Raw genomic sequence first — 23,042 nt, forward strand, 5'->3', positions numbered from 1 at the left:
CTCCGATAACTTCAAAACGGATTTGATTTCAGTGACATCAGTTTGTAATTGCTTGATATGAAGCTCATGGGAATCCAATTGATACATCTGAGTTAGGGTTTCCATGATTTGAACAGAATTAAACGGCAGGGTCGGACCAATGATAGGAATTCATATGTTGATTGTGATAGATTGGATTTGGGGAAGATAATAGGAACAAAATAAAGGATTGTATTACGAAAACGTAAAGGAAAGGTTACAATGACGATCCAGGGCTATGTCCATGCATAGGAGCCCTAACAATCGCCTATCTCATAATGCCTAATTCCCTCCTACTTATACTATCTCTCTTCTAACAAACTCTATCAATGATCCTCGTCTTCGATTCAATCTGCATCGCAACAGCTTTAATCCGGTCACGTAAGCTTTCAGATTCTTCTAGATGGTGGTGAAAGTTATCAAATTGCTTCTCGGCGGCGGCAGAGGTAGGTGATGAGGAGTCTCTGGCTGCCATTGTCGCCAACGGATAGTTCCGGTGAGGTGTGTGACGTGTGATTGTGGTGGTTACACCCTAACTTTTCCTCCACTTCAGTGTGTATTAAAAGGTCCCCTGTTTCTCTAGTTGTAACAAAACAAGAGAAGAATAAGCCCAATAGTAATACAATGTTTCAAAATTAATATCCCAATAACAAAATTTATTGGGGGGAAAAAATTTGAAATGCAGTAAACTAACTACTAATTAAGCACTTATAGTTTTAACTAGCCTGACTAAGCTCGAGCTCGGATCGTTTTGACTTGCGGATACCTTTTTCTAAAGCTTGTCATATTTTTAAGTTCACACTCGACTGGTGTTCGACTCCTTTTGCCTTATGAGACCTTGGGCGTCTCAAGCACTTTTTCTAAAGCTCGTGAGTCGTTTTCTCAAGCTCCAACCTAACTGGCGCACAGCTCCTTTAATATTTATTAATTAACTGTTATGCATTTTTAAATATTTTTATATTTTTGAGAAAACCCTTAAATGAGCTAAGCTCGACTCAAGCTCGTGTCATACCTTAAATAAGACAAAGCTCGGCTGTGCAGTGTAAAGTTAATACATAAAGTGATAAAAGCCTAAAGGAGGTAAAACTTAAAAAACACGCCAGGCTCGAGTTCGGGCTGTATAACTAAACGAGCTTTACTTGAGACTTGGTCTCGACTCAAGCTCAAAAAAGCTAAGCTCATTTCGAGCTTTTATAGATCCAATCTCGAAAGCAACTCGCCTTGTTTGCACCCCTAGTTTTAACATTTCCTTCTAAAATAGTGTAAATAGCATCCAACCATATGTTTCAGTCGAATTTCAATCATATTTTAACATGTAATATAACCTAATTCACTCCAATGTATAATCACATTATCCAATTGATTTCACAAAACCCTAAATTAATCGTGTATTACATACATACACTACAGCACTACTAACAATATGAACTAAAATGGGAGGTAACTAATACCAGGAAGGGAGCGAGATTGATGAATAAGAAGAAGACTCGAGTGAATGATCCGTGCAGTCGATTCAATCTGCATCGCAACAGCTTTAATCCGGTCATGCCAAAAATTGCCAAAGAAAGCGAACCCAAACGGATCGATCAAAAACCAAAAACCAAAACCAAAACTACAATCAACCAACAATCAATTCGATATCAAATATGTAAAATACTAACTGAAATAAAAGCATCCAATAAAAAACTGCTAAATCCCCTACAAATACCTCAATAAAAATAAATCAATAAAAACAATTATAAATAAACGAATAATATGGTTTGATAATAGTTAAACGTGAATTTAAAAAATATACATATATATATAAGCACAGGTAGGCCTGTAAAATAACCGAACGAACACAAACGGAGCTTGTTCGTGCTCGCTCGTTTAACATTAGGCCAACAAATAAACGACCACAAACGGAATTTTTTTTGTTTAAGTTGGTTTGTTAAGAAAGTGAATGTGTTCAAGTTTGTTTGCGTCAGTTTGTTAAAAAAAAAACAAGCATCAATTAAAAGTAAAGGTGAATATCCAAAATTCTAAAATACTAACGAAAACCAATTAAAAGTAAAAGTGAATATCCGAATTTGTAAAATACCGTCTTCTTTTTCAATTACGTCCAACATTTAAAAACCAAACAACAATATCAAACTGATTTTAAATTAGACTTAAGGATTTTAATATGAAAATCAAAGTGATTTTTAAATTAACGTTGATAATAAACGAATTCGAATGTAAATGAGCATAATTGAAAGAAAACATGTTAGAGAAACCGCAGCCAAGTTCAACCTGTTAGAGATAAAAGATAACCCAAGTTAATCCGATTTGGGATATCTAACGGCTAAACTCAGGTGATGTATTATAATGTGTCGAATTCAGCTATTGTGTGCAAACTCAGATAAAAGTTTGCAAGCAAGATTTTATAATTCAGAATTAGCAGTCGAAACAGTCAATTGAAAAATTACCAGCATACTCATCTACAATTATGATCAGTTTCTTCAAAATTGAAGTTGATAACCTAAAATTCGTCATAACATAGCAAATTAGGTCACTTTCACATGACAAATCAGATTCCAAAGTTGAATTAATATCACTCTGAGCCATCAAATCACAACAGGATTCAAAACCTACTTCATCCATACCTTTGGACCCTTTCTTCATCGTTATCAGTTAATGACAGAGGAAGCAAGCGACGGCAGTAGTTGTTTGACCCGATCCAAGCACGACCCGAGAATTTTAAAGCCATAAAAGATCAAACAATTTGGTGAGTGGTAGATAGATAAATTACCTTAAGGAAGCAAGTAAGGTTAATTAAGAATTAGAGATAATTATCAAATTTGGATCTGTGATATGAATTTATTATTTTATTAGTTGTAGTCTAACGCGTATAGTTAGATTATAAATACCGAGTTGGGGTATGGGCTGTAATTCAAGTTTTCGAGTTAGTTTTCTTGAGTAATATCAATTCATCACCGTGATAACAAACATGAGCATGTGTTCTCCATCTATACAATGTTAAAGTTTTGTTGCTGAAACATTGATGCACATATTTGAAATCTTTTGTCGTTCAAATTTGAGGATTCCACCATCCTCATCCTAGTTGTAGTCACCACCAACTTGTTGTAAGCTGCTGCATGCATAAAGATGGAGGTTTTTAAATTTTCTAAACAGTTGGTTTTCGGTCTTGTCCTTTGAGCTTGAAATTTTTGGAAACTTGGCAATAACTCCCGTCGATATTCTTTAATCCAGCCATTCAGAAGAGATGTAGTTGAAGCCCAAATGCAAACAACAAAAAAAAAAAAAACTCATGAAACTCGTCACGTGTATGCTTCGGGGATCGCGTTTGAAACGTGTATTTTTTTTTCCTATGTGCATATCTTACTTAAGTGGATAAGTTACGGAAAGATTACAAGACGTGGTTAAGAAACACAACTATAAACACCATACTAACCAAATAATTGAGAAATTATAATGGTCTATTGCGTGAGTAAAAACATGCAATAGAATTCCTGATCTACTACGGGCATACACATTATTAAAAGATCACATTTTGATTTATTTCCTTTTAAGAATTTTATGATTTTTGTGCGGTTGAAAAAATGACTTGGTGCACGGAGAAGAGAATAAATATATACACGTGGATGCATGCCTGCCTTGTGAAGGATTTATCTCATCCCTAAAAGGAGAAAGGTGCTAAATCACCAAATTTGGTTTTAATGAGCTGACCAATTTGGTGCAAGACCTTCACACCATATTTCTTTTAGTGTGTGAGGAGAGGACTGATGGTCAGAGATGTTCAAAACGGTTTGGGACTAGGAACCGGAACCGGTTCCTAACCGGTTCCTATATTCAAAACCCCATTATAAACCGGTTCCAGGCTCGAACCGGTTAGGGAACCGAACCGGTTCTTCTACCCTCGGACCCCTAACCTATCTAACCGGTTCTTACCGGTTCCTAAACCGGTTCCTATACTGTAACCGGTTCCAACCGGTTCCAGTGTAAAAATTTTTTTTTTTTTTTCGTTTTTCGTTTGCGATTTGGATTCTAAACTACGATTCGTATTTGTATAACATGAAAAATAAAAAAAACAATTAACATAAAATTCATTTTATTTACTTTAAGAAGTTCAAAAAAAAAAGGTTACATGTTTTAAAATCTTCAAAACAAACTAACAAAACATTAAACTTATAAATATAAAGTTGTGACATATTATTCTAGAAAAGCCTTCTTGTTCGTCGTAATTATTGAGCGGCGACTTCTTCCTCGAAATTACTTGTAGAAATGCCTTCTTGCTTGTCGTGCACTCGAACATCAAGTGGTGTTTCAATCTTCGAGAGTGGTTACGTGTTGAATACGATCGATTGAGTCCAAGTGATCCTTTAAGCAAATGCACATCTCCACCGACTCCGAATTTAGTCTTGTTCTTCTCACCGATATTACCCTGCCACTAAGAGGAAAAGCGGATTCCGAAGCTACCGTAGAAGCTTGGACGGTTAGTAAATCACGGGCCATGGTGGCAAGAATCGGAAAACTCGGTTTCCTTTACCTTCCACCAAGCCAAAACATCAAAAGTGCCATATTCCTCTTCGGATAAACCGGTAGAGTAATCATTTGCACTATACCTTCCTAGTTCGCTTGAAGGGGGTGTTACCCCTTTGTTTTTTAGCCGTTACGTTGCGAACGGTGTTCATAAGGCTAATCATGGGATCTCGTACTCTAGTAGCACTTGAACTTGATGAAGACCCCCTCGGCATAGGCATGTGTATGTTTGACCCGTATTTATTTAAATAAAAGTCATACATAAATTTAAAATTCAAGTTAAAATAATTTTTTGCCTCTGTTGAAAAGTTTGGGTCAACTTCATGCATATCTAAGGCTGAAAAAATTTCGTCTATCACACATTCAACCCCCGTAACATTTAACATTGGGTTTAAAGCGGCGGCGCAAGTAAAAACCGGTGACAATTCAAGAAAGTATTTTTTTAATTTAAACTTCATTGGTAATATGATGTTTGAAAACATTGGACTTTTATATTCAAATTCTTTAAGATTGTTAACCATTAAAAATAACTCCGAAAGAACCAAGGGACTTGTCGGATAATACGTTCCCGATAGTTTCGTAGTTGATGTTTTTAAAAACTTCAAGAAAAGTCGATAAGTCATTGATAATTTCCCATTTCTCATTTGAAAAGGGGATTGCCAAATCATTCTCGGCAAGACTAGAATGAAACATTTGTAAAGTTTCTCTTTGTTCCAAAGCACTTTGAAACATTATGCAAGTGGAATTTCATCGATGAGGTACATCCCAATTAGCTCCCAAAGCTTTTCTTCCCGTATCTTTACAAAATTTTCTATAATCCATTTGTCTTTTTTTACTTTTCTTAAAAACTTCATGTATCATTAGTCTAAAATCGTTTATAACCGATGTAACCTCATCTGAAGCAAGTCTGTCTTGCACGATTAAATTAATGATATGTGCAACACACCTTGAGTGAAAAAATACACCATTGCAAATCGGCGTATATTTTAATTTTAATTTATCAACCGCCGATGTATTATTCGACGCGTTATCAAGTGCCATTGAAAATATTTTATTTTCTAGTTTATAAGTTTTTATAACATAATCTAAAATTTCAAACAAATTATCTCCCGTATGTGGATACTCAAAGAGTTCGAAAACAATGGTGCGTTTCATCATTTCCCACGATGACGGGTCTACCCAATGAGCGGTGACACAAAGATAAGATTCGGGTAGACCATGTGGAGCCGACCAAACATCACTAGTTAAGTTTATTCCCGTATTTATATTTTCAAAATATGCAATTAGTACCTCTTTGGCCTTCTTCCACAATTTTAAACAATAACGTTTAAGAGTATGACGACTTACGTGAGTGTATTGTGGTTGAAGCGTATCTCGAATCATGGCGGTTAAGCGAGGGTTGTCGAAGTGGCTAAACGGCAAAGCTTCTTGAATCACAAACTTCGCCATACGATCTTGAACTCGATCAATTTGGTATGTAAATATTCCGCCTTCACTATCCATTTGCGTTTGTTGCGAATCGACGTTCTTTTTCAACGCCTTGCAATACGGTTTTTCGATGTGTTTCTTCAAATTTGAATTCGAAAGTGGGTTTAAATAAACCCCACAAAACTTGCACCGAGTCTTCAATGAATGGTCACTCAATTCAACCAAATCCCAATTGCACCAAACCTCTTGATTACGATTATGAGGTACAATACGAACGAAACTTGGTTCGGCGTTGGAACCTTGACCAACCGATGATTGTGAGGCAGCCATAACAACAAATATGAATATAGAAGAAGAGAAAACAAGATATTAGAGAACTCAAAACGTTGTAATAGCGTTTTTTTGTATTTTTTTGCGTTCGGGTTTGCGTTTTGAGTGTTGTGATGAACCCATGACACCAAATACCTATTTATACTAGTAGTGGGGTGCTTGGGGAGCCAAAAACGGCTATTTTTGACCCCAACGGTCAAAAAACAGCTAAAAAAACGATTTCCAACGGCTATACTCGATCTAACGGCTAGAACCGGTTAGGAACCGGTTCCGGTTCCGGTTCCTACCCGCCCCCACTCAGAAACGCAAGAACCGGTCACGGATCATCGGGTTGAATCAGATAGGGTCCGGTTCCTACAAAAAACGCGTAGGAACCCGTTCGGTTCCGGTTCGGTTCCAGGAACCGGTTTGAATGATCATCTCTACTGATGGTGGTGGTTAAAGAAACTCCTGTGTAATTTCTATTCTAATCCTCTCCTGTCACATTAATTATTTACACTGCACATAAGCCAACTTTATATTAGACAACAAATCAACAATATAGCTAGCAGCTATTTCATGACAACAATCATCAAAGCCCTAGTTTTTGAATTGATGAAACGCACATTTACAAGTAACTAACAATGTCTCTTGGTTTATGCCATCAACAACCGTTATCAATCATAGTAATTTTCATCATGCATTAACAAAAACAGTTCAAAACGTTATTTACCAATTCTTCAATAACTACAGCATACATCCTTCACAATAGGCACGAAGAGAGGGCGAGGGGGCTTATGATCACTGCAGCAACCTATACATGGCCGTGTTCAATCCCGAGGTATACATTATTATGTACACGCTTACGCATGGTCTATAATTCAAAATGCAATTGGTTAAGTAATTAATAAAATTAACAATACAATACAAAATAATAAAATATCAAAAAACAAACCTGAAAATGCTTAAAAAGCTTGTCTGGTCCATTCAATCTGTAGAATCGCTTAGTGGACACCAAAAAAAACTGCCACTGCATAATTAGAATTGTCAACAAACAAGAAAATCAAAACAAATAAAATAATTATAAAAAATATATATACCACTGAAAGTTCGTCTTCATCAACAGCCAGGTATTCCTTCAGACGAAACTTAACATCGTCCAGATCTTCAGCTTCATGAAGTTCTACCATAAAACGCTCCCCAAACAAAACCCATGTTTTGGGACCCTCGTAGCGAATGTGGCAGGCCGGAACAGAGATCACATTCTGTTATTGTTCCGATACCTGTACAGAAAAGTAGGATTCAGATTAATCGCAGGTTTATAACAAACGTATTGGTAAAAAAAAATTAAACGTAGCGTAACAAACCTGTTTGAGGTACAGGACAGGAAGAAGCACGTCAAATATAGGATCCTGTTGAAGAATCTGTAAAAAGACAGTCTTATATCAAGCTAAGAAAACAAATTTAAAAAAAAAACAATCTTTCTGAAACCAACCTCCCACACTGGAAGCTTACACACAACTTCAACACCAACTTCAACTTCCACTTCCTTAGTTTTCTTTTTCTTCTTGGGGGGTCCTACAATGTTTGGTTAAAAAATGTCAACAGCCATAAAATGATATCCTTTTAAGGACGAAACAAAGTACCTTTACATGAGTTCCAATAGACATGGAATCCGCATCCAGTAACAGAAAAACGCTTTCAGCATCAAGAGTATAAACCAACATATACGCACATGTACTCTTGTCGTCCCCGCCAAACTGATCGACAGTTGCAGCGTCTACATCAACCTTCAGAACCTTCTCGTCTTCAAATGAGAGCCTAAAGGAAAAACAAAATTCGATTTAACTCACTAGCAAAAAAATAAATATTAACAAAATTGATACCACTCACCATGAGTTTGTATTCAAAGGCCTAACAAACGTGAGAAAGTGGCCATTTACCAAACTGCCCTTGTGGGCCAACACACTAAAAACACAAAATATATATATATATATATATATATATATATATATATATATATATACACATTAAAAAAAGAACACAAAGTAGTATAATATAATTGTGTATGAAACTTTAGTTAAAACCTGAAAAGACTGTAACGGCAGTCCCCCCCGAAATATGAGGGCATGTATTTCTCACCAAGAACAAGTTGTAGTGGAAACTCAAAATGCCCGTGAAGCTTTATCACCTGCCCGGCTGCAGGCACTTGAACAAATCGCTTGAGCTGAAGTATCAGGACGGGGGGGTGCACAGCAGAACCAAAGGCGTCCTGATAAAAAAAAAATAAGCACGTGTGAATTACAACTTGAGATGAATGTAAACCTAAATTTAAAAAAGTTAACCTGTAAACTGAGGTCACTTTCGATATACTTGTCAAAAGAATCGAAAACGTTTCCACAGCCGACAACATCAAGTTGAATTCCGGGCGCGTGTCCTTCAAAATACCTCTCGAATGAACTCATCAGATCTCCCTAAACAAAAAAACAATTACCAAAGAGAACAAAACAATTAACATCAAAACAATGACACAAAACAACACAGTTACCTGCAACCTTCCTGCTAACTCCTCAAACAAAACTTTAATAAAATCATCCAGGTTATGATGCTGAAACATACTGTTTTCTGGCAACTTCAACACCGACGTAAGCTTGTCAGTGGAAACATTGGATTCGCCTGTACTTAGTTTGAAAAAAATTCTCTGGAGAGCGAGAGAGACTGAGGTTGCATCATCCTCTTTAGTATCAATGCGATGAACACACCTCCGAAACATTGGCAGGTGGAAAAAAGTAATCAGCACTGAATTCACGTACAATGTGGCCTTGTGTTTTCGCAGCCCGACTGGACCCTTTAACTCAGACATTCTGAAATAAACAAAAACAGAGTAACTCAGATAAACCACTCTACCAACTAAGTTATAAATAAAACCAGACAGTTAATGCAGAATCATTTCGGACCGATACCTGAGATATCGGTTAACTTGGTGGGATATGGGTAAGTTAATATCATGCAAAATTGATACACATATAGCACTTTAAACACTAAGACCAAGGCCATAGCAAAGGTGCAAGCGCATATGCCAAATCACCCTGCCCATAAACTTTTACCCTCTTCTCTCTCCTTTCCTCCCACAATTGTCTAAATGCTATGCACTTCACTACAAACATCACCTCTTCAATGCAACTCTTCTAAAAGCATGTGCCACATCACCCAAATGCAAGATAAATGCCTTAGCAGCTCAGTTTACTCTCTTATTATTAACAAAAAATTGACATTTTGCAATTCCAATAAATGCAGCATAATATATAAACACAAAACAGAAATTGAAGTAATAAATAAAACAAGAAAAACAAATATATATGTATATAAACACAACACTCAACAATGGTGGAAATATCAATCTTTATAGCCAATATCATATATTTGATAACAAGAAACATAATATAGAAAACACAAAACAGAAATTGAAGTAATACCTGTAATGGACGAGCAAGACGGTGGTTCACGGCGGTGGAGAACGATGATGGCAGTGATGGGGTAAACTAGGAAGAGAACTGGGTTAGGGTTAGGGTTTACTAAAGCAAGAGTGAATTTGAATGTGAATGAGTAGTATATGAATGAGATTAATATATACACACATGTACATGTATATATATGTGTGTGTGTGTATGACAAGGAGTAACAGAATTAAGACGAGAAAAGTTGTTAGGGGCATTTTTGCTATTAGCGGCTTGAGAAGAAGAATAAGAGCCATCGGCTGAATGTCAGGTGAGGTCGGTCGGTCGGACCGTTCCGGATCGGATGGGATGTGATGCGTTGGGCTTGGGCTTGGGCTTGGACTTGGGCTTGGGCTTGGTGCGGGCTAAGAGGGTTAAATGGACGCCAATGGCTCCGTACCCGATAAATCACGAACCTGTTAATACACCAGGTATACACGATAAAATTAAAGTGAACCATATGCGTAGAACCATATTTGGGGCTCACAAGAGGGTTCAATTTGGCTACCTTAAGAGACAACTGGCTGCCGGTGTCTTATGCTAAAAAGTGTACAAGGAGGGAGACCGGAGATGTGGCAGCAGGTGCACCGCTTCAGTTGTCGATGGACGGACTATGATATGGGTGTAAAAGAATTATTAAGGTTTAAGTAGTTAAGGTACAATACTATATATTTTCCATTCTAATCCTCTCCTGTCACATTAATTATTTACACTGCACATAAGCCAACTTTATATTAGACAACAAATCAACAATATAGCTAGCAGCTATTTCATGACAACAATCATCAAAGCCCTAGTTTTTGAATTGATGAAACGCACATTTACAAGTAACTACCATAACAACCAACCATATTGTTTTAAGTTTTTACTACTTCAAAAATAAGTTTTAAAATATAGGTATCCACTCATACCACATAACCATTTACATAATTTAATCTTAAGACTACGAGATGTAAAGGGAATTTAAAGTCCATATTAAAGTGTCAAATCACTTGAAAGGCCCCACTCCTTTACTATCGTGTTATGGTTTAAAGTCTCGCTACCTTTGCATTTGGCTCCACCGTCAATTGAAATGTCCTCTTTCATGTGGAACAACATGTTGAAGCCCCACTTTAAAGCCTAGAGTGGTGTAGGGGCTTCAAAGCCATGCCATATGGGTTTTTGAAGCCCTCTTTTCGTGCCTACAACAAAGGGTCTAATAATTATAATAAATGTTTCTAAATGGATAGTTATAACTTAGGGGTTGTGTTAGCAACCATGGATTTACACAAGAAATACCCAAACCAATTTTATTAAACAACCAATTGTTTATACAGATTCAACAACAAAACACAAAGAACACTTAAGATCAGAAAATACGAGTTGATCTTAAGACTACATCTGTATAAACAAAACGAACCCTAACTTTTCGATAATAAATCTGAAGAAGACGAACCAGTGAAACCTTCTGAGAATAAAACTGATTAAATGAATGAATAAAACATACTGAGATATCGCACTCTTTAACCAATTATAAGCACCTCCTTCTCTTTTTTCCAATATTGCACAATAGTCCTCCTTCTAACTTCCTTGCATTCCAGTAACATAATCACATACACCAGTTCGAAACTCCGGAAGATACCTCGTTAACACGTTTAACCAGTTATTAGAAAATCAAGCTATAAAATTATCACAAATGAATTGACTATAAAGTCATACTTTTAACATCCCCCCTCAATTTGGTTGTGATCAAAAAAACATTTTTCCAAACAAAGTTGTGACCAATTTACCTTTAAATGAGTTAAGCAAACAAAACTTACCTGAACCACAACCCCTGTTTATAAAAGACCTTTTACATGAGAATGAGATTTTAACTCAAGCATGCATATGCATCTTCACACAAGAACTAAGCTCATGGAGCAGGCTCGTGAGGCCTAAGCCCAGACGTGAACCCATCCAATTCGGGCCCGACTCCATATGCTAGCTTCAAGCCCAACGACCCATGAACCAAAATACACCACACACAAAACAAGATATATTACCACGTACTAAAAAACATTTTTATAATGATAACCCCCTCTTTCTTTCTAACGAGACAAAGAACACTAAATGAATCAATGGACCAGTTCCTAAAACATGTTGCTTATCATTTGATCAATGGACCATACACAGACTAAACCAGTGCTAATCTTTCTTAAAAAAACACAAATATAGAATTTAATAAAACTTGAACTTATTGTAAACACAACCTTAACTAAAGAAAATATGAACAATAATGTTGAAAAAAAACATAACCAATATAAAGAGATCAAATGATAATTGCAGCATGGCATTAGTAAAGAAAACTCACATAGCTTGGAATTCTCACAGATCATTAGCTAAAACAAGATAAACTATAGTCCATTAAACTCTTCTAATTTCAACAACTTTTTTCTCAACATAGTTATTCCAAAAAAAAAACATTCTTAATCAACAGCGGACTTTGAATCCACCTGTGACAAGTGAATAAACTTGAGAATGCCACACGACATACCATAAAAAAGTAGTAAACACCACAAAAGAGAACAATCATACAATATATTTCAAATTATCGGGAAATTATATGATTGTTAAACAGATATCAGACAAAATCCGACCAAACAAAAAGTCACAAGACTTTTAAACCAAAGGCATGTCACAAGACATACACAAACCTTCTGTAACGCTACATACAGAGAGAACAGAGAACAAAAAAGAATCATAAGATTCCATAAGACTATTTCAGAAACATATCCGATAAGAAAATAAAAGCCACACGACTTTAAAGAACTCAAAACACGTCTGAAGATATGAAATGTGAAGAACTTAAAGACTAATTTGACTTGATCAAAAACTTTTACAACTTTACAAGAAATATATCATAAGAGAATTTGTAAAGAACATAAAGACTAATTTGAATCAAGCAAAAAATTTTACGACTTCACGAACAACGAATCATAAGATTCAAAAGATAATCAGAAACATATCTGATTTGAAAGATAAAAAACCACACGGCTTTTAAGAAGTCAAATAACATATCTGAACACAAGACAATTGACGAACATAAAGACTGATTTTGATTTGATCAAAAAACTTTTATAACTTCACATATAAACTGAATCACAAGATTCAAGAGACAAGCCTGATAACAATAAGAATAGCATAAGCTATATCAGACAAGAAAGATGCAGCCAAAATATCTGATTAAATACAAACCACACGACTTGCAATCAGATTAAAGATAATTCGCACATGCGAAAAACAGAAATGGCGGTCAGAAATTTTAAGAATAATCTTGACAATACTACTAGTTAAAAAACGTGAATCGCACGATTCGACTAATTAGACAACAAAATAAGAGTCATATGATTCTACATTTGAAAAGAATTTATAGCCAAGACAACTTCTAATTGTTTATAAAAACAAGATATAAAAGTACATAGTTCTATCAAAAATATTAAAAACCTTGTAAACCACACCTGGCTAAATGGCTAAAATACGCATGAAGTTCATGAATCATACAGTTCATCGAACAAAGGCAATGACAAATTTAAGAAACCATCCTTAAGCCAATTAGATAGAAAACAAGACAAAGAACCATTTATATTCAATTAGAAACCATCTTTAAGTTGGAAAAAACCATGTGAATATTCAAAGGAGATAATACCTTTTCTATTTATAGTTTGTTTTAAAAAATAATGTTTAGCAAACAAGTTTCTTCCCTTTTCTTAGCTTTTTTTTTTCTTATTAATTTTGAAAACAAACAAAATATGATAGGAAATTAATAAAGATACCGCATCAAGATTGATAAAGACATACTTGAATGCCCCCTCAATCTTGATAAGGGTATCATTTTGCTTAATTGACATACAAACTATTTGAGTTAACACAAAATGTGCATACACAAATTAGAGATTTAACTCCAAAAAAAATTTGCACGAACATATATTTAAGACACATTGTAAAATGTAACCCATAAAATACAAAAAACCAAAATTTTGGATCATATGAGAAATTATACCATACGTTCAAAGATATACTTCAAGTTTCATCTAATGCAATTCATGGAAAATACAAATAATAATAAAATGAAATTATCTTTGTAATCAAGATAGAACATTTATTTCAAAACAAGAACCAAGACCGGCCTTTCATGCTAACAAGAATACAAGACGAACTTAAGACAACTTCCAGTCTTTACTAACTCAACACTTTTTGAAAAAAATACACAAAGAAACAAGGTCACCAATCTTCTCTTGACAACTGACTTCAGATTCAAAAATATGAAGTTGATTTTTTTAACTGTTATTATTATTATTATTTAGGAAAAAACAAAGAGAACCACAACAAACTTGGCAAGTCAACACCCCAACTTAATTCCTAAAACAAATATAACATAGAAGTTAGATAAACTCCAAATATTAGCAACACACACAAGACAGTATTGCCCTTAATTCACAGATGTCTAGTCCTACGTGATCTTACAACCAAGGAATACCATAGAAAACTTAATCAAATAAATGACAAAGAAATGGAAACTTACAGTAATCTGAATGGCAGCTAAGAAAAGAGACAAGAAACACGAACCATTCAATAACTTCATTTCTTGAGTGCCATAGCACCCATGAAAAGAATCAACAACAACATAGCACCCATGAAAAGAATCAGCAACAATAATAATCTTCACAATAGCCACAAAATATCAAACGCCTTGCTCAAATTCTTGATTTCAGAAGCAGCCGCACATCATTCAGCGGCCCGTATTTTCCTTGTTGAAAAGCCCTTGGTGACGACAAAGAAAAAACTGGTACCATTTCCTCCTTGGATTTGCAGAGAAGTAAAGATCAAAGGACAGTATCTTAAATCCAAATAAATGGCAGAAAAATAAAGAAATGCAGTCATAATTTTATCTGAACTCAACGTGGAACACTTGTTTAAATTTGGGCGTTCTTCGGTTCATGTGCTCCTTCGCCACTGGTGTCTTTTCTGATCTTCTTTTCATCTAGCCATCAGTTAATACAGAGGGCATCAATTTATATTCGAAACTGAACTATTAACATTTTCTTAATTTCTCGACACTATTTTGTCGATCGGTAGTACAGATTGTCCTCAACTTCAGCTGGAATGTAACAATGTTTAGCTGCTGCTGGACATCCCAAACAGATTAATCATAGATTTTGACAATGGCTTCTTTTCTGCGGGCTTTAATATTCGAAAGGAACACAATAGATTGTCGTCAACACTTATAAAAGCACCCGCGTTGTCAAACTCACAACAATAATTAGGAACGGAAAACACCGTTACAAGCTGCTTGTATGAAAAAAATTCGTACCCGTCCTCTACAACCCTTTGACTTCTTGATGCAGGTCAGACCACAAAAGATCACAAAGCAGACCATTATCGGGCACATCAGTAGGACGGGTCAACTCTCTAATTTGATCCAAATCATTAAGATCAGGCGAAAGACCACCGTGCATACACAAAATCTTGGTCACTAATTAAAGCTGCAACAGGCAAGCAATTGAAGCAATCTCCAAAGACCTTCCATAACTTAACATTAAATCTTTTTTTTACACTCGTCATAGAAGCCGTATACGCGGTTTATTGAAGCACATTCGTGGCTTCCACGCAGTAGAAAGATGTTATCCGGGTACTTAATCTTGTAGGCTAAAAGAAGACATATAGTTTCAAGGCTTTGTTTGACTTGGTCGACATAATCACTAAGAAACAAGTAGTTGGCTTTTGAAGGCAATCCATCGTGGTCGGAAAGGCGAAGAAGATAAAGGTATTGACCTATGTACTCAGATTGCTCAAGAAATTTAACAGGACAACCCAAACATCTCCCAGTATTTTTCTCAGAAACCGGTTGCTAAGAACTGAAAACAAGGGATGATGCAATCTATTTCCAGAATCTTGCACGAACAACAGAGAAACACGTTCACGAACAAGAATTAGGGTTCTACTCTTTGTCGGTGATACAATGCAGCGGAAAACTCAACGAAATTGTTTACACGATTTGAATCGATCTCAGATAAAGAAAATCAATTCGCCCCAAATCCTAGAAACCCTAATCGCAAGAAGGTGGGAATGGATCAGAACTACTTTATCTAGAGGAATTACTGTGAAGATGGCAGAGATAAAATAGTTTGGTGTGGGGATGGTGCGAAGGAGTTCTCACTTAGGAGCTTCAGAAAGTTACTGAAGAAGAAGAGCTCTCTAGTTGTTCCGGAGTATTTTTCATTTGGAATAAATTGGTTCTTTTCAAGGTGTGGAGGACTATTCTTAATAAACGACTAATGTTCGTGGAGTTGGCGAAAAGGAACATTTTGGTTAGGTCTTTGAGTGTCCGGTATGTGATGCGTAGGAGGAAACGGTAGACCATGTGTTTACTTCTTGTGGGTTGGCGCAAATGGTTTGGTGCTTGATCTCGCGGTGGTGTAAATTTCCTTCGATTTATTCTTTTTGTGCTCGTGATTTGTATTTGACATTCCCTAAAGACAAAGCTAAAGAGTTCCATGCGGTGTGTTAGGTCCTTCAAGGTTTCCACCGATGATTCCTACGTGAACCTAGAACGGCCAAGTTAGTATCTTATCTGGATGGAGACGTATAGTTAGGTCCTTCAACGTTTCCACCGATGATTCCTACAAAACAAGACATCGTGAGCTCATTACGAGAAGGGGAATTTGGGGGGGGGAGTCTTCTCATAACCACCCTCCAGTGTGCGAATCAGTATTAAGTGTCGTGAGTATCAATGAAAGGGAAATAGGATGCCTTTATCGTTGGTTCTATCTCCTATTTATAGCCGACGGAGTAGAGAATATTTGGCCAGCTGTCACCATCGTTTGAACCTTCTATTCGTTATGTCTTGGCACGTGTTTGGTCTCTGATTGGGTGAGACAGCTGGCAGGTGGAATGTTTGTCTCTTAAAGGTACATTGTTGGCCTTTCCTGATAGGCTCATCGTTAGCGTCTGTCCTTTATATACTATGTGTCCCCTTATGGGGTTCTGGTATTCGTGTTTGGTTGTGTGGCCTTCCGCTATCCGTTCCGATCCTTCTGCGGATAGCTACGTTGTTTGTTGTGATCTTTTCGTGGTTATGGGTTCTTATTGCCCCTGCGTGTCGTTTGGAGGACCTTACCTCTACAGGTGTATATGGGGGAAACGTAATGCGTTAGTCTATAATGGCACTCCGATACACATGATCGACTTGGTAGAAGAAATCAAAGCGATAGGTTATCTTTGGATTAAAATTATATCTAAAAAGATCGGGTTATCGTTGGAGGATTGTTGCAGATTTCGAACATAATTCATGTTGTTGCTCGTTTTTTTCATAGGTGCTAAGCCAATTTTGTTTTAAGTGTTTCTAGGGATGGCAAAAAAAGCCCGAGCCCGGTGGGTATACCTGAAACCCGATGGGTATGGGATTAGGATTTAAAAATTTTCGCTAGTACGGGATTAGATGATACCCTGCCAGATTACCCGAAAACACACGTATCCGTTTACCCGAATCACAACTTGAATCATATACCCGAATTTTTTTTTGTATTTTGTAGTCTGTGAAGTATATATATAAAAATTATAATGATATTATTTATTTATTGTCATACTTATATATATGGAATGTATTATATTTAAATTTGTAATGATTGTTATATGAATAAAAGGTATAAAATAATTATAATGATACAAAAATGTACTAGAAAATCCCAACATACTCGATATCCGCGAGTTATTACCTAACGCGTGCTCGATGGGTAATGGGCCGGATATGGAACACGGTTTTACAAACGAGTATGGGCATAGGATTACCAATACTGGCCAATTGCCATCTCTAAGTGTTTCGGTCTTGTTTTTTGACGGTTGTTTTTATGGTTTTCTAGCCCCTGTTATAATTATCTAATTAGTATATTTAAGAAGTTTGGTGCAACAATATAGTGTAAATATGCTTTAGTATATTTAGTAATAGTTTCATGTTTTAGCAATAATGTGCATTTGGTTGGATAGTTGTGTAAACCTTGTAGCGTGTGAGTGGGTTTGTTGTTTCCTGAGTTCGAGACTCTCACCTATCCTACCTTAGGATTTTTGTTTCTAAGTTTTTTCACCTATCCTACCTTAGGATTTTTGTTTCTAAATTTTTTAGTATGTGTTATTACTTATTTCTTTCAAGTTTCAACATTTTAATATTTTATGGTTATCAATTTGGGGAAGGAAATTGTTTTGGTTATGATATCGTAGCGAACGTGAGAAAAACCAACAAAATTCGCATAGACTCACCGTGTTTTGTTTTAATTCCAGTAACATGACGCAACCAACCGAATTTTCGTAGACCGGCTAGCTCAACGCAAGCGATCTATAACTGTTGAGTTTTTCCAACTTTCGAGTTTTACCGTCTAACGTCGCCCCACTTGTCTACCTCGATTTTTATAATTTTTTTTGTTTTATTTTTTGTTTTAGTTCCGGTACAATAACGCACGTAACCGAATCTAACCACATTCGCGTCGACTTACATACTCAACGCTTGAGTTTACCACCGTCCATGTTTTACCAACGTGCCGGGCAACACACTAGTTTTAAATAAAATATATTTTGTTGGTTGTTAAAAATAAAAATAATAAATAAATAAATAAAGTTAATAACTTAATTCTGGTGAAAACTTTTTATTTTCCAAAAAAGCAATATATTATTAGATGTAACGAAATTTCCACATTCGTAACTAGCTTGCAGGTTCCTATAATATTCACTCCACGGAGGGAGTAAGTCAATCCTCAATACTCTACTTTGAATTCCAACAACGTTTTTAAGTAAAACATTTGAAGTCACAAACAAAACAAATGGTGTTTCATTGCCGGTGTTTCTCAATCTTGTTCGAAGAACACCAACAGAACATCGAATATGAAACCAAAACTCAAACAAAGTCAACTGTCACCACCGGTACCTTTCACACCGCATATTCGGATCTCAATCAACCCGTACACAGTTCTCATCCAAAGCCGATAGAAACGTCGAATTTGGGCGAGAAACTGCGGGATTTTAAAGTCGCGGAGCTGAAAACAGCAACTAAAAACTATTCAACGAAGATCGGAGAGGGTGGGTTTGGGAATGTATATAAGGGTGTGATCAAGAGTTTGGAGCATCCGTGTGATGAGGTTCATGTAGCTGTCAAGCTTGCTAAAGGATTATTGCAGGTTCTAAACTCGAATTAGCAGTTATATTGTTTTTTTGTAATTTTTGGGTTTTTTTTAATGAATTTATGTTGATTTGGTTGAATTTGAATAGTAGATGTTTGATTAGGATAAGGTTGGTAATGAAGACATATTAACCATAACCGTAACTGATTGGTTTTGTCGGTTATGGTTAATTGTGGGGTTAGCGGTTCGGTTTTTGGTTATGGTTCGGTTTTTGCTCACCCTTAGTATTAAACATCAAAACTTCCTTAATTGCAATAGTTATGGATTTCATTATTGATACCAATGTTGTAAAACTCGGTCAACTCGGCCGAGTACTCAGCGATTACTCGCTACTCGGCGCCCTTTCGAGGTGATTTCCTCCAACTCGGACTCATATCCAGGCCGTCAAAGGCAATTACTCGGATCTAGTCGGTGGTCAACTTGGAGCACTTGGGGATTACTCGGCATTACTCGGAGCTAGCCGGCAACGAGCATGTTGTATTTTTAAGTTTTACCTATATTGGACTTCTATGTATTAAGTTAACATGCCACAGTCGAGCTTGAGCCGAGCTTAGGCTCATTTAAGTTTTTCCCAAAAATATATAAAAGTAATAATAATAATAATAATAATAATAATAATAATAATAATAATAATAATAATAATGGATGTGATTATGTGAATTAATTAATAAATAATAAAAAAGCCGAGCCCAAGCTTGTAAAAACAACTCACGAGCCGAGCTTTAGAAAAAGAGCTCGAAACGAGCCGAGCTCGAGCCATTGTAAGTCAAAATGACCTGAGCTCGAGCCTAGTCGAGCTCTGGCTCGGCTCGTTTACACCCCTAATTTGTGATCATTCATTTGCTTTTGAATTATGTTTGTAGTTTCTTCAAAACAACACTTTCAGCTTATTATATGTTATAGTTATTTATTTGTAGTTTGAATATTAGAATAGCTATTAACATTTTATCATTATTATTATTTAGCTAGCTTTATTATTAGTTGGCTAGTTTTAATGTTTTATCATTATTCTTTCCATTGTAATCTTTCTATTTAATAAGATCCGGTTTTCAGTTATTCAATACAGATAAAATATTATTCACCGGTATTGTTTTGTTCTATGTTTCAGTTCTTTCAAACAGAAAACTAATTGCATTATTGATTGAGGTTAAAAGTAGTTTTTGTTTTAAGTTTTTGGTTTTTGAATCTTTATCTGTTTACAAGTTTTGTGAACAAGCTTGAATCTTGATTATGGTGCAACAGGGTCACAAAGAGTGGGAAACCGAGATTAATGTTCTTGGGGCGGTTGAGCACCCAAATCTTGTCAAACTAATTGGTTACTGTGGAGAAGATAATGAACTGCTTTTAGTCTATGAATATATGGTTAATGGAAGCGTGCGAGATCATTTATCCCCAAAATCAGAAACACCTCTTTCATGGGACATGAGACTGAAAGTGGCTCAAGATGCTGCTCGCGGTTTGACATATTTACATGAAGAAATGGATTTTCAGGTTAAAATGTTAAATCCTATTTCTACCCATAAAAGAAAAGAAAAGGTTTGTAACTTTAGATGCTTATAACTTACAACAACATTAACTTTGATTTTTGTAGATTATTTTAAGAGACTTCAAATCTTCCAATATTCTTCTTGATGATCAATTCAACGCTAGGCTTTCGGATTTTGGGGTCGCTCGGTTAGGCCCTCAAGAAGGATTCACTCATATCTCTACCAAGGTATGGTACGCGGTGTGTTAATATTAAAATATTAATAATAATGTTAGTGATGTAATGCTATGTTATAATTTAAAGAGTTTCTAATTTTAGTGATATAAAATGTCATTAGTTTGTAGGAACAATGGGATATGCAGCACCCGAGTATCTATCAGTCGGGAGGTTGACATCCAAGAGTGATGTATGGAGCTATGGCGTGTTCCTATATGAACTTATCACAGGTAGGCGCCCATTGGATAAAAACCGCCCTCAGAACGAGCAGAAGCTTCTAGAATGGATGAAACCTTACCTAGGAACATCAAAAAGATTCCATAAAATCATTGATCCAAGGCTTGAAGGTGATTACTCTTTGAAGTCGGTCCAAAAGTTGTCGTTTATAGCCAATTGTTGCTTGTGTAGAGACCCGAAATCTAGGCCAAAGATGAGTGAGGTGTTGGAAATGGTTAACAAACTCATTGAGGCTCCATCAGAAGCGGTTAATTCTGTTAAGGAGACTGTTAATGACAGCACGAAAGACTCGAGACTGTCTTCATACTTCTCTTGTTTTAGAAAGCCTTGTTGTGTATCATAGCGGTTATGGATATGACGATTTTACCCCTACCGACCAATGTATAGAACTGCGCTCTTTCAGTAGCTTGCTGCAGAGAATGAAGGAGATGAGAGGTAAATATGTATTTTAATTATAAACACACATAAGTTATTTCTGTATGAACATGGTTAAATGAATACATGTATGCCAATTGATCCCGGGTCCTCGAGGTGACAGTTCATTGTTGGTTTATTTGTGGCGATGATAAGCAGATTGTTAAGAGAGGTAAATTGTGTAAACCACATACACAATGAGGACCTCGTAAAATATGAGTGTATCCATTTTAGAATCAATATTATATTGAGAACTACAAAAACCGCACAAACATGTCTACATAGTGTTTCAGGGAAAAACGCAAAATTGAATACAATGGTTTGTTTATCTATTCCCACACTTTCTTTGATTTTAACTCCAGCTTCTTTTTAAAGTATAACAGTGTGTACATATTCATGTTTGCTTGCTAATATTCTAAAAGAACGTAAATGAACTAGCTAAACGAATGTAGATGAACGGAAAATAAAGGAAGAACATGAACATGTTCTTGTGTGTTCCTTACTCAATTATCCAATGCTTCATTATAAATTTTTTAGCGGGTTGATCGGTTGACACATTAGCATGATGGGCGACTGGTACCATTAATAATTCACAAATGAGTTTAAATGAATATGAAAATGGGCATAAACGAACAAACTTAAATGAACGAGCAGGATATGTGTGCATGTTCATTAATTAAATGAATAATCTTTTCAGTTCAATACTATAAACAAAATTTTGTCAAACACATAGTTACCTAATTCGCGGTTCGATCCGGTACGGGTTCGCGGTTCGGGTACGCAATTTGCCAAATGTAACGTATTCGGTACATAGGGGGGTAGGCTCATTTCGGTACGAACTGGTACGGTGTACCATGTAGTTCGGTTCGATATACCCAAATAAAAAAATAACTATTTATAATTTATATATAATTGTATATATATCATGTTAATTTTATAACTTTTATGTATAAACTATAAGTTTTAAGGATCAAATGTAAACTAGCGAAAATAGAGGGAGTTAATTGTTAATAAACACAAACTAATTTTACTATTTTTATTGTTTTTATGTAAACATTTATAAACTTTTAAGGTCTAAATGTAAACTGGTGAAAGCTTAAGGAGGAATAAATGTCAAATTAACTAAACTTTTTAAAACCTATAACAAAACCACCCACGTTTTTAACTTCATATACGCCGCCGCTTCCAATTTTCTCCTTTTCCGGCGAAAATGGTAGCACTGCTATCAAAAGTTGACATAGTGTACCGGAGCGAACTGAAACACCAAATTCGTTTGTTTGGTACGCCGTACCGGAACGAACTGGAACGTAGTGAATTTCGTTTGGGTTTATCGCGTACTAATTCGCAATTCGTGAGAATTCGGTAACTATGGTCAAACATATCACAAACAATTCGCTAAACATTACGTTGATTCATATACTTGTATTCTATTTTGGATCCAAATAAACATAATACATGTTAGATGGTAAACGTGATTGTGGTGTAGGTAAGTTTTTTTATTCAGTCAAAGGTTGAATGTTTTGGAGAAATAGAATTATGATTGAAAGTCAAAAGTGTTTTATTTATTCTCAAATGGCTACAATATATAATAGCATACAGGTAATAAATCAAGAAGCGCGTTATCTAATTATTTATTATCTTTATCTAATTAATATAAATATAAACGAGAACTTGTGTCACAGAATATGTTTATTTTGTTATTGTATATGTAATGATAGTTTTGTGTTTTGG

At 35.8% G+C, this 23,042-nt stretch overlaps 1 protein-coding gene across 1 annotated transcript; it reads left to right on the forward strand.

Moving 5' to 3' along the window:
* The first annotated feature begins 18,601 nt into the window (after positions 1 to 18,601).
* On the forward strand, positions 18,602 to 21,271 carry LOC143574232 (serine/threonine-protein kinase PCRK1-like). The gene is made up of 4 exons (XM_077058902.1): positions 18,602 to 18,955; positions 20,201 to 20,449; positions 20,550 to 20,672; positions 20,782 to 21,271. The coding sequence occupies exons 1-4, from the start codon at positions 18,602 to 18,604 to the stop codon at positions 21,238 to 21,240; spliced, it is 1,185 nt and encodes a 394-aa protein (XP_076915017.1). The 3' UTR covers positions 21,241 to 21,271.
* The last annotated feature ends 1,771 nt before the right edge of the window (positions 21,272 to 23,042 follow it).

The sequence above is a fragment of the Bidens hawaiensis genome, unplaced genomic scaffold (genome assembly GCF_021521415.1).
Source record: "Bidens hawaiensis isolate Kalapana, Puna unplaced genomic scaffold, B.hawaiensis_p1.1 tig00026862_1, whole genome shotgun sequence".
Taxonomy (NCBI): domain Eukaryota; kingdom Viridiplantae; phylum Streptophyta; class Magnoliopsida; order Asterales; family Asteraceae; genus Bidens; species Bidens hawaiensis.